Source organism: Pituophis catenifer, unplaced genomic scaffold (genome assembly GCF_029215685.1).
Source record: "Pituophis catenifer annectens isolate HBS135680 unplaced genomic scaffold, rPitCat1.0.hap2 SCAF_1, whole genome shotgun sequence".
Lineage (NCBI taxonomy): Eukaryota > Metazoa > Chordata > Lepidosauria > Squamata > Colubridae > Pituophis > Pituophis catenifer.
The window spans coordinates 333491463-333505169 of NW_027256881.1; the positions used below are offsets into that span (position 1 = coordinate 333491463).

The 13707-nt window shown below is 43.3% G+C and overlaps 1 protein-coding gene across 1 annotated transcript; it reads right to left on the reverse strand.

Moving 5' to 3' along the window:
- Window positions 1-2: 2 nt before the first annotated feature.
- FGF22 (fibroblast growth factor 22) lies at window positions 3-8130 on the reverse strand. Its single transcript, XM_070931773.1, has 3 exons — window positions 7863-8130; window positions 1378-1481; window positions 3-197 (listed from the first exon to the last, which is right to left on the reverse strand). Exons 1-3 carry the CDS (start codon window positions 8128-8130, stop codon window positions 3-5), a joined length of 567 nt encoding a protein of 188 aa, XP_070787874.1.
- Window positions 8131-13707: the final 5577 nt, after the last annotated feature.

Below are 13707 nucleotides of genomic sequence, written 5' to 3' on the forward strand. Positions count from 1 at the left end.
CTTCATGAGACGAGCATTGGCAGGAAATGGGTGGAGAGATGTTGCCAGCGGGTCTTCGTCCCTCGTCGTGGCAGTCCTCTGCTGTTGAGGGAGAGGAACATGGGTCGCCCTTCGTGGTGCCAATGGAAAGAGGCGTAGGTATTGTAGCCATTCTCTTCAATACGTTCCTTGAACTTGCAGTTGGGGCTGTATGCTTTCTACGACAGACCGGTGGAGGCGAGAGAAACAGAGACAGAAAAGGAGAAATTTCATTGAATGGGCTTGTGAAGGAAAGGCGGAACTGAAAATCTGACTTACTAGATTTCTCTTGCCTTTGGGCACAAGGCAGCTTCTGTAGGGATTGCCTCCATTTTATCTCTCCCACAGTTACTTTGTAAAGTAGAACTAACTGAAAGAAAGTTATTTTCTTAGCCTTAGCCTTTCCTTAGTCTCACTTGTCTGTCTATGTCTGTCTGTCCATCCGTCCATCCATCCATATCCATTCTTTCTATATCTATCAGATAGATAATCTATCTATCTATCTATCTATCTATTTATCTATCTATCTATCTATCTATCACACTTAGATTTATATACCGCTCCATAGTGCTTTACAGCCCTCTCTAAGCGGTTCACAGAGTCAGCCTATTGCCCCCAACAATCTGGGTCCTCATTTTACCAACCTCGGAAGGATGGAAGGCTGAGTCAACCTTGAGTCAGTGAGATTTGAACTGCCGAATTGCTAGCAGCTGGCAGTCAACAGATGTAGCCTGCTATGCTGTATTCTAACCACTATACCACCACGGCTCACTCCTATCTATCTATCTATCTATCTATCTATCTATCTATCTATCTATCTATCATCTATCTATCATCTCATCTGTCTGTCTATCAAACATCTATCCATCCCTCTATCCTTTAGCAATTGATCAATCAATCTCATATATCTAAATCTCTAGAGTTTTCATTACTCTAGCATGCTGGCTGGGGATTTTTGGGAATTGAAGTTCACACATATTGCACCCAAGTTCAGCCAATTGTTTTGTTTGTTTGTTTGTTTTGCCTAAGAAGAGACTCAACTCAGGTCTTCCCATTCCTAGTTCAGAATTTTCACTATTCCTAGTTCTTGGGCTAAGAAGATTGCTATTTATGATTTTTCCAGCTGGCTTCAAACAAGCAAAGTCAATGGGGCAAGCTGGATTCACTTAACAATGGTATGATTCACTTAACAAATACAGTGATTCAGTTAACAACCGTAGCAAAAAGTTGGTAAAATCAGACACAACTCACTTAAAAACCACCTTGCTTAACAATGGAAATTCTGGTCCCAATTGTGGTTCTAAGTCAAGGACTACCTGTAATTCCCCTTTTCCCCAAAAGGCATGCAATTCCATTTACCGTTCCATAGATTTTCCCTTTTCTGTTCATCGCCAAGTAGAAGCCACTGTGGATGGATCGAATGGCCACGGTTCCCACCTGTACAGAACGGATCTCCACAATGCCTAGGGGGAAAATAGCAAAGAGAGCATGGCCCATTAACACAAATCAAGGATTTCCCAAAGCTATTGGCAGCAAAGCCTATAGCTAAAACAACCAGCAGCTGCTCCTAATATGAAAATCTCTGTGTGTGTGCGTGTTTGCTTGTGCGCATCCTAGTGTAGGGGTATCAAACTCATGGTGTCATGTGACATATCGTGATTTTTCCCCCCTTCAATAAACCGGGGTGGGCGTAGCCAATGTGTGACACACCTGGCCCGTGGGCCACGAGTTTGACACCCTTGTCCTAGTGTATTGAAGGGGCTGAAGTTACACCACTCACCTTCCATTTTTATTTCCATTTTAATTTTAATGTAGCAATTTTACACCTGGAGAATGTGACTAGGGATCAAAGAATAAAATAGAATAGAATAGAATAGAATAGAATAGAATAGAATAGAATAGAATAGAATAGAATAGAATAGAATAGAATAATAGAGTAGAGTAGAGTAGAATAGAATAGAATAGAATAGAATAGAATAGAATAGAATAGAATAGAATAGAATAGAATAGAATAGAATAACAGAGTTGGAAGGGACCTTGGAGATCTTCTAGTCCAACCCCCTGCTTAGGCAGGAAACCCTACACCACTTCAGACAAATGGTTATCCAACCTCTTCTTCAAAACTTCCAGTGTTGGAGCATTTACAACATCTGGAGTCAAGTTGTTCCACTAGTTAATTGTCTAACTGTCAGGAAATTCCTTCTTAGTTCTAGGTTGCTTCTCTCCTTGATTCTTGTCCTGCCTTCAGGTGGAGGCTTTGGAGAATAGCTTTGGAGAATAGCTTGACTCCCTCTTCTTTGTGGCAGCCCCTGAGATATTGGAACACTGCTATCATGTCTCCCCTAGTCCTTCTTTTCATTAAAAGATCAACTTACAAAAACCAGAAGATGGGGTTTTAGAAATAGACCGTTTTACTCAGGATATGCTCCTTTCTGCTTTGAATTATTCACTTTATCCTTGCCTCATCCCCATTGTAGCATATTTTTCAAGGTTTAAATCAGGTCCTTGATTCAAAAGACATTCCAATAGAAGGGAATATATATAGCGCAAGGTTGAAATGTGGAGTCCTTGGTGCTCTCTGAGCTTGATTGTTTGCTTGCAGATGTTTCATTACTCAATTATGTAACATCAATGTCAGGGAGTGTAGGGTTTGCACTGACAATGTTATTGTCAGCACTTCAACCTGCATTTACTCTAGTGCTGACATAAGAAGGAGAAGATGGAGCAGCTGGCAAGAGAACGCTTGACTTTTCACCTACTTATTTTCCCTGAAGATAATACCCCTAGGATATGAGATGGGAGGGGGGACATTCCTGGGAGCTGAAGTAGTAGATATGGGGAGAGTGATTTGGAAGATGGCCAATGAGACAGAGAATTGGGGAATGGAAAGGGAAGGTTTGGGGTCAGGAAGTCAGTGTTGGCTATGACATAATTGGGGACAGATTGTCGTGCTTAATAAATGAAAGATTTCATCAAAGATTATCTGTTTGGAAATGCAATTTATTTGAGACGACATCAAAACCTAACAGTTATCTAGTAGGATAATGAAAAGTTTGCAAGCAAGCGACCAAACTCAGAGAGCACCAACTACTCCAAAGTCATGACATGCTTGTAGGGTACACTTAAAATCTGCGAACAAGACCTCTGAGGCACAAGTCAATGTGTCAATAGCAGAAGCTCAAAAACATGTACATTTCTTCTTACTTGTGTAAACTTCTTTTTCCTCTCTTGGTTACGGTTAACTAAAAGATGTATCTTTAACACAACCTGCTCCCCCCTCTTTTCCTTCTTGGTCCATCTGGAGAAGCTTGCTTGATAAAGGACTGACTTATTGCAGGACCAGACCACAGTCTAGTTTCAGTAGATTGCATGAAAAGCTCATTGTGCTTATTTCATTATGTGAACTCGATCAATGGTAGTTTTTTCAATCATGGTCAAGCAAATCACAGTGCACAAACTAGGTGACGAGGCTCGTTTAGCTGAGGATTTTCTGATAGAAACTTTTCCTTTAGGCTGTAGATCCCAAAGGTGCTTTTTCAAGAAGCAACTGGACTTCCTTGTTTTCCTTGGAAGCCATTTTGCTTCTCATCCAAAAAGCTTCTTCAGAGCTTCTTGGATGAGAAGAGAAACGTCTTCAAACTGGCAGGTTTCACTAATGATGAAATACTGTAGGAGAAAATATACTTTGCTAACCAGCGATTCATAAGTTGTTGTTTTCTTTGTCTGAGAGGATAACTGACTTCTTTTTTTCCCATGGAGCCTTCCTCCAGAGAAGTGAGTAAAGCAAGTACAAAAAATAAATTTCAATTAAAATTAGATTCTTTTTCTATGTAATGCTACTATCGCTGGGGGAAAAAAACTATTAAGAAACCAGTGAAGGACTATCTCATTCTATAACTTAAAAGATCTCTGTTGCTGATTTTAAGCAGTGTTTTTGATTTCACAGCAAAGAAAACTTCAGAAGAATGATCTTAATCTGAGGAAAGCGTTTTGAAAAGAAGTTTCAGTTAAATTAGACGGACACCAAAAAAAATTAATTCAATCCATTTGGATCTGAACAGAGACCACGATTTCTTGCCTGCCTCGGGAATTAATGTCTGTAAAGAACTTCATTCCACTTAAAACTTGAGAATCAGAGTTGAAATGAAGGTGCTCACATTGTTTTTAAAATGTCATTGCTATGTCACACTTATCTATTTTTAATTTAAAAGATTTGTTTAGCTGCCTATCTTTAAACAACTCTGGGCAGTTTATAGCAATAAAATTATAAAAACCATTAAAAAGAACCCCAGAACCTTGATCCATCTCCTAGGGTGCCTCAACAACTCTGTGCAGGCTCTACTGTTGTCCCCAAAACCTGAGTAAAGAGTCAGGTTTTTATGGCCTCCAAAGAAAGGTTGAGAAGATTGGGACCTGCTGAATCACTGGGAGAAGTTTATTCCATAAGGTAGGGCCAGCCATGGAAAAGACATGCTCCCTAGGTCCCACTAGATGGCAATGTTTCAGGGAAGGAACTTAAAAGTATGCCCATCTCATCCGATCTAGTGGGATGGGATGGTACCCTCAGGGAGAGGCGCTCCTGCAAATAACCTGGCCCTGTGCCACACGGGTGATGGCTAGCACCTTAAAGGTGATGGCTAGCACCTTGAATTGCACCTAGAAAGCAACTAGGAGACTGTACAGCTTGCACAACATGGGTGAACATAGAGGTGCACGCACCACTGTGTTCTGGATCAGTTGTAACTTCTAGTTGGTCTTCAAGGGCAGTCCCATGTAGAGCACATGGCAATAATCCAGATGGGGGGAAAAAAGCAAGGCATGAGTGACCAGGAGCAAGGCGTCTCAGTCTTCGACAGTCCTTCGCTTGCACAAATATATTAAACAAGAGTATTCAAGATGCCACAGAATATATAACTGCGACATGCCCAGAGATGTTGAGAGCTGAGGTGGGGGGGGGGCTTTTTTGGATAGCAATGCGTCTTTGTGGATCCATCAAGACAGGGAGAGAATACTTCTCCGTACCGTACTCCTACGAGGCTATTTGCCAGATAGGTGCAATTATGCCAGCTTCTTCCTGTTTTGCCCAATAGTTTACACCTGAAACAGGAGGATAACACCAATAACTGGTGCAATATAATAATAACTTTATTGTCATTGAATGTGTATACACAATATACCAGGGGTGGGTTCTAAATTTTTTTACTACCGGTTCTGTGGGCGTGGCTTATTTTGTGGGTGTGGCTTGGAGGTCATGTGACTAGGTGGGCGTGGCTAGCTGGTCAATCATTTCTGGAAGGTCCTCGCACTTACGACCAGTCCTTGCACTTATGACCCGACTCATTTGTTTGCTTTTAACACTGATTGGCTGTAGGACGACCCTTTGAAGCCCCGCGGCAAGAGTTTAAACAGTTTTTTTCCCTCTAGTCATCAGCTGGGACTCAGGAGGCAGCAATAGATTGGAGGTGGGACCAAATAAAAGGTAAGAATAACGTGGGGGAGTGGGAGGGCGGGGGGGGGAGAACCGGTTCGGTGATGTCATGTCGTCACCGCTACCAGCTCGACCGAACCGGGAGGAACCCACCACTGCAGTATACCATACAACAAAATTCACTTAACACCCAAAGACCAGGTCCAACACACACAACAATCCCCAAACACACTCTCACCCACCACAATTCCCCACCCCTAAACCACCTAAACATCCACACAACAGACCAAGTAATGCTGTCCCAACAGCTCACTGATGGTGGCCCTTTAGTTCATCGTTGAGTGCAATTATAGCTCTGGGATAAAAACTATTCAGAATACAATTGTGATTGTATGGAGAGTGGGGGGGGAGGGAGGAGATCTTGCTTGACGGATGGTGTTACACTCTAGTCTGCAAGAACCCAAAATCCAAAGCAGTGTTGAAAGAATACCTGGTTAGATTCTTGCTGCAAGAGGTTTACAATCCACCGATAACTAATTTCATGCTGGAATGTATGCCACCTTCCGTGTGTATTTACAACCGGTAGGACAGCTGACTGAAAAGCATCCTTAGGAGATAAAGCATGCTCTTCTGCCCAAAGAGGGAAGCACAATCCAAGTTTGTCACTGCCCACAGGAGGCCAAGAATAATGTAGGCTGGCTGGGATGTCATTTGTGCATAGAGAGAATGGACCCTGAACTGTGCAGCTAAAGGAAAAGATGAGTTTAGAAGTGGGATTAGGAGCTAGACTGAACCAGGAATTTATTCAGTCTAGAAATAGACCCTGTTATGAACATAGATAAGCCTCAATTTACAAGCGGCCACTTAGGAACCGTTCAAAGTTATGAAAAAACTCACCAGGGCTACTTACAAATTGGATTGGAAGTTCTGATGGCCACCCCTTCACAGTCACATGATCACATTTCGGGCATTCAGCAACCGGCAGAAATTTACATATATTTGCAGTGTCCTGAGGTCATGTGACCACAGTGTATTTTTTTTTTGGCCAGAAACTGGCATTTACTTCTGGTTTCTTGCAAAAACGCCCATTGCAGAAAAATGGATTCACTTAATGACTGAAGCATTCCCTTTATGATGGTGGCATTCACTTCACCACCATCACCAGCACAAAGGTTGTAAAACTGGACACTGTCACATGGTGACCCACTTAACAACCAGCACATAATTTCAGGCTCAATTATGGTTGTAAGATGAGGACCACCTATAGAATCACAAAAGACGTAGAACTGTGGCGCTGTAAGGATCATCTAGTCCAGTGTTTCTCAACCTTGGAAGCTTGAAGATGGGTGGACTTCAACTCCCAGAATCCCCCAGCCAGCAGCGCTGGCTGGGGGATTCTGGGAGTTGAAGTCCACCCATCTTCAAGCTACCAAGGTTCAGAAACACTGATCTAGTCCAACCCTCTGCAGTGTACAAGAAAATCAGTTAGAATAATAAGAGCCGTAGTTTCTGTTTTAATTTTACAATATGAAAAACTGTGACAATGACAAAGACAATTGAGGTCATGCAGACAGATTTATTCACTGATGAGTAATCCCTCACAATTAGTCTCCAAAAATTTGACAGACTTTCCAGGTTTCGTTTCTTTCACAACTTCCTGAACTACTGAAATTGTACCAAGCTTGTTGGCAAACATTTTTTTGACGGAATCTGCCAATGACATCATCTTAAGAAGTTTACTCCAAATACCTGTCTAATGCTCAAGGAGGACTAGAAGATTTTCTATCTGAGTAACAAAGATAGAGGTTCTTGATAAGTACCCAGTCACTTCCCAGCATCAAATATCTTTGGCCGGGGAGAGAGGGGGGGGCAGTGAGTGATGGAAGCTGTAGTTCAACACACCTGTTGGAAGTTTGTAGAGATTCTCAGTCATCCAGGTCATGATTGTCCTACAAGTGCTTTTTCAGGAGGCAACTGGATTTTCTTATTTTTCTTTGAAGATGTTACACTTCTCATCCAAGAAGCTTCTTCAGCTCTGACAGGATAATGGAGAACGGAAGAATTTATATTCCTTGCAGATAGCTGGTCATTTGCATCCTTTTAGAGGATCGTTGAATCACTTGGATATCTGGTTCCATTCCAGAGAAAAAAATGGCAGACTACAGGAACCAGGAACACTACTCAGGTGACCCTGAGGACACAGATAAACTTCCAAGTGCTTCAACGACCCGCTGCCCACAAGGAATATAAATCCTTCCATTCCTCACTATCCTTTCAGAGCTGAAGAAGCTTCTTGGATGAGAAGCAAAAGGTTTTCAAAGAAAAAACAAGTAAGTCCAGTTGCCTCCCAAAAAAAGCACCTTTGGGACAATACACCTGTTGGGTACCAGTTTGGGGAAAGATGAGTGTGACTTACTGTTCGGGCTCTCTTTCCGACGTGATCCTTCGACTTTCCCATCACCGCCAATGCGTAGGAAGAAATGATTGGAGGAATAGAGACGCCGCCAGCGTACATCACCTTCCAGATGGTGGTAGCTCCGTGCGTGCCGGTGAACCTCGGGCCAGGGACACGTGATGTCTACCTGCCGAACGGAGTCTCTGGGTTCCCTGGCTGATGTGACCCACAGGAAGGTCATCAAGGAGAATCCCAAAGTCCAGCTGGTTAGTGGGTTCCACCAACCCATGGCCCTCTAGGCCGCCTGCCAGGAGAATCGGTTCAGCTTCCAGAGGGGCGAAGACAACCATGTGGCTTCACGGTGTCAGCTGGAGAGGAGCTTAGAATAAATCCACAGGTCTCAGGGCCGTCACCCCAAGGAACTTCTTCCAGGTGGGGCCATGGTAGAAAAGTCTTTTAACAAAATAGGCAGGAGACTGGATGGGATGGCTCGTCAGTCATCTGGTCAAAGTTCTCAGCAGGTGCAAACAAGAAGAGCATCAAATATTCAGGGAGTTGTGCAGTCACCTCCGATACTCGAGTTGTGATTTTAGCCCGGCTTTTCAGCCAAGATCAGTCTAAGGGCTCCAGGAAAGGGCTAAGAGGATCCTGACAGCTGAACCAGCTGTACCGCAGAGAGAGGCGTGGAGGTGCTACCTAATGCTAGCCAGTTTTAATACTGACACAAGAAGAAAAATGCATACCTATGTTTGTTTCCTCCTGCTCCCCAGAAAGGGGGAGTGACTGAATCTGCCTCCAACCAATAGCTAAATCCCAAAGGCGGAGCCAAGCATGAGTCTCTTCCATTCATATGACTCTTTCGGAATCATAGCTTATAGGCAAGAATGGATGTGAATGGAACAGATGCAATTACTGTAGAACAGAGTATCTCAACCTTGCCAATGTTAACACGGATGGACTTCAACTCCCAGAATTCCCTGGCCAACATGTGTTGAGAAACACTGCTGTAGAATTTCAGCTAAGTGAAATTCTGAAATTTTAACTCCGTCAAAGTCTGTCCCTCTGCTTTCTGATGGAGGGATTCCCTAAAAAAAAAACAGGCTAAGGAATTCTTGCAAGAGAATTGGTTTAAAAATACCAAGAACAGATTATGGATGATCTGAATGTCCGAAGAGCCTCCTGGAACTGACTATAATGGTTTTCTTTGGACCAACATTTTCTTTTCAAATAAGAGTTAGTGACCATCATTAAAAAAAGGTCGGTCACATGAGTGATGACTCACAGCTTATGACCACGATGGGCAGGCTCCATTACGATAGTAAATTGAGGACTACCCATAATTACGAACTATGGCTTAATGTGTTGTGTCATCTTAGGCAATTGTGGATTATTCAATAATAATAACCAAAACCTGACTTAATGCAATGAGTGAATTAGGTTTCACATGCAAATGAGCTCAATCAATTTTTTCACTCAGCCTAACCTTCCTCACAGGATTGTTGTAGAGATATTTATACTGCTTTAAGTGCCTGGGGGGAAGGAGGGAGGGAAAAAAGGACATCAAGGCATCCATTAATAAACGGCTTAATTATTTTGTTATCTGCATAGTGGGGGTTAGCTTGACAAATTCTGCATTTAGAGCCAGGTGCTCTCTTTTATTTCAGGCTGTGACTAAGACAAAATAAGAGAAACTAACAAGACTTCGGCAGTTTTGCTAGCATCTCTACCTTTTAAGTTGGAGTTGAGATGGAGTCATTTAGGACAACTTTACAACATGATCCTGGATCGCAGCCCTCAGCTTCACACCTTAAAGCACTGCCATGACCCAAATCCCCAATTTCTCTCTCCTGAGCCACTTTAAAAGGAGAGGGAAACAAACAAACAAAACAAAAAAAAAAGCAGAGGAACCCCGATATTTATGGAATGTGACCAATCCAGTCTGCTGCATTGTTTTAAGGTCACACTGACCCTGTTTGCTCCTAGAAGAGTTGAGAGCACCACCCGGGAAAAATATCTCCCGTGCTGTGCTTGCAATCATTTCTGGGAGGAGAAGAAACAGGCTACAGGGCTTTGACGCAACCTGGATTGGTTTAGAAGCTGGAGTTAGCCTCCAGCATCAGCCTGGCAGAGGAATTTTTTAAAGAGAAGCCTAAATGGAATTTACACTGTCCCGAGAAACAACAGCCAAATGTTGAAAATGGCAATTTGGTACTTATGGTACGGATGGATCATCCGCATATAGTGTGTAAGTCAACGTCTCTCAAACTTGGCAATTTTAAGATGTGCGAACTTCAACTCTCAAAATTCCCTGGCCAGGGAATTCCGGGGATTGGAATCCGCACTTCTTAAACTTATATCTTAAACAGACACAATACATCCAATCTTAAGATCTTCTAAGCGGGGAATAAGAATTGGATATGAATGACCAGCTTTTGAAGACGGTAAAGAAAGGTGTTAGCCATGTTTTCAGTCCATCAATCAAACTGGTTCGGCAAATAAACTAAAACTTGACCCACTTTCAGAGTTTCGAAAGGGAAAAATATATTTGTTTTTTTTTCTTCTTTGATATTTCAGTGCTCGCAAACAACCTATCACAGAAGAGAAACTGGGCATGAATTTTAGGAGAAGCAGAAACTCTTTTTAACTTCCTGCTACTTTTAATCCATGCCAACGTCTCTTGGATTTACTGATATAAACACTTTGAACACTTCGTTGACTCTATAGTGCTTGTCATTCTCCTGGGGATGTGTGAACTGCCACCCCCCACCCCCAGCTATAGAAATACATACAACTTTTTACCCTCAGGGTTTAGAATCAAAGCAAAAAAATTCTTGACGTAGTTTTGGGAATCAACTCCTAGATTGCAGAATGATGGAGCTTAATTCAGAATTATCTACATTCCAACAGGTCTACAACATTACTTTAAAATTACAAACAATTTGGCAACAATTCTGAGCAGTGATTTCATATTCTATTTTGGGCTTCCTTGTTGCATTTCATCTGTCTAGAACTGTGTCACCACAGCCTCACTCCTGCTTAACTCGTTGGCATCCCACAAGTGTTGCAAAACTGGAGGCTGTTTTTCACCAGAGATATTTTTCTGGAGTTTTTATTTTCCATCTAGTTCCACCCCACCAACTCCCAGCTTCAAACTAAAACATATTCTAAGCTAAGGAGGCAGAGAGGTAATGTTTCCCTAGCTCTGCATCTTTTTTAAGGTGTGTGGACTTCAACTCCCAGAAAACTTGGGATACTGACTAGGAGATTCTGGTAATTTTCATGCTGGCTGGGGAATTCTGGGACTTGAAGTTCATACAGTTTAAAGTTGTAGCGGTTGAAAAACACTGCTACAGACATTAAATATCAGAGGCATTTTCTTTGGGGGTCCCCCAGCCTCATTACCTGTTTTTTTGAACAAACCTTAAGGTAGGCCTCAATTTACGACCACAATTGAGCCCAAATTTCCATCACTAAGCAAGATAGTTAAATGAGTTTTGCCCAGTGGTGAAATCCAAATTTTTTTACTACCGGTTCTGTGGGTGTGGCTTGGTGGGCATGATGTCACTTGGTGGGCGTGGCTTGGGCACGGCAGGGGAAGGATACTGCAAAATTTCTATTCCTACCCCACTCCAGGTGAAGGATACTGCAAAATCCCCATTCCCACCGCACTCCAGGTGAAGGATACTGCAAAATCCCCATTCCCAACCCACTCCAGGGGAAGGACACTGCAAAATCCCCATTCCCACCCTCCTCCCAGGGAAGGATACTGCAAAATCCCCATTCCCATTCCACTCCAGGGGAAGGATACTGCAAAATCCCCATTCCCTCCCCACTCTGGGGCCATCCAGAGGTGGTATTTGCCAGTTCTCCAAACTGCTCAAAATTTCCGCTACTGGTTCTCCAGAACCTGCTGGATTTCACCCCTGGTTTTGCCCCATATTACAACCTTTCTTGCCAGAATAATTACGGTTTTCCCAAAAATAAGCCCTAGCATGTTTTACACATGCATCTAAAATAAGCCCTACTCCCAAAAATAAGCCCTACTTAAGAGCCTGTGTAGCCGTCCAACAACCCATTCTGTCTGGTTGCTCGTGGTGTCGTGGCCATGAGGCCGGGTGTGTGTGTAGAGCTGCCCCACATGGGCTTACCTCAGGGCCCTCGCAGCCAGGCCATCCATGCCCTGACACCTGCCTCACGACGGCAGCACCAGCAGCAGGAGCCTGCGTGGCCACTGTCCCACTTCTGCTTGCTCGCAGGCACAACAGAGCAAGAGGCTGAGTGGTGTGCTGGTACCGCAGCCGCGAATGAGCCAGGTATCGGGGCGTGGAAGGCCTGGCTGTGGGGGGGCCCTGAGGTAAGCCGGTGTGGGGCACATGGGGCAGCTCCACCCCCCTGCCTCATGGCGGCAGCACTGGCACAATGTGAGGCCTCCTGCCCCGCCATGAGTAAGCAGAAGTGGGCCTGCCGAACATGGGGGGGGGAAATAAGACACCCCCGAAAATAAGACCTGGTCTTATTTTCAGGAAAACACGGATAGGTGAATCCCTGCCGTTGTTAAGTTAATAACATGGTTGTTAACTAAATATGGCTTTCCCATTGATTTTGCTTGTCAGAAGGTGAGAAAAGGTGAGTACGTGACCCCAAGACACTGCAGCCGTCATAAATATGAGGACCCAGATTGTGGGGGCAATAAGCTGACTTTGTATAAAAAATATACAAAAGTATGAAGGCTATTGCTTAACGCATTGTAAGCCGCCCTGAGTCTCCGGAGAAGGGCAGCATATAAATCAAATTAAAAATAAAAATAAATAAAAAATAAATATGAACCAGTTGCCAAGCATCCAAATTTTGATGACATGACCATGGGGATGCTGTAATGGTTATAAATGGGAAAAACAGTCATAAGCCACTTTTTTCAGTGCCATTGTAACTTTGAACAATCACTAAAAGAGTGGTGGTGAAACGAGGACTACCTGTATTTACTGAGTATACAAATGGGCTCAGTTAGTATAATATGCTAAGTCCTCCCCCCCCCAAAGAAATCTCCCACCTCTAATCAAGCTTGGTATGTTGATGCAACATAAATGCAACTACCAGGTCTTTTAGCACCTTGTTTAAATCAGATCCGCATTTTAGACCTTTGAAAAAGACTATTTTATTATTATTTTTTTTAAACGGGGAGAAGGAGGAGGAAGAGGAGGAAACTGGCATGTAAAGACAAAAGATTTTTATTTCTAGTTATGCTTTGGGATTATTACAGATTATGTGGAATCCAGACATATTCGTAACTACTGTCTAGGGCTTTGTTAGGAGATCTGCCAGTCTGCATGTGTGTGCGAGCACGTACGCACACACGCACACACACACGCCAAGCTAAGCTAAAAGGTCCAACACAGGATTCCTCGTGTTAAAGACATGTTTAACTGTCAGGGCAGCCATCACCGCAGGTCTTTTATTAAACACCGAGGCCCTCTCAGCAGTCAGCTGCCCGGCCTGCCCGATGCCTCTGCATTTCAAATAAACCCACCAACCCGAGTTGCGGGTCCTTGGTGTCAACATTTGAGTCCGAAAGAAAGAGGTTCTCCGATGATTCGTCAGCCGATTTCCACAATTCCACAATGTATTTCTTCCGGTGGCTGTGCGTCACAAAGATTTGTGCATGCCTGCTTTTAAAATTTTCAATTCGTTTCCTGAATCATTCCTAACATTTCCTAGGAGGGTGAGGAACCAACTTAAGAGACAAACAGGGCTTTGCATATTTTTGCCAGCTCATCCTCAGCTGGCTCAGCAAAAGTTGAGTTTTTACAAACAGGAAGGACTCATTTTAGCTGTCCTTCAATTACTCCTTTCGAAACCGTATTTGGTG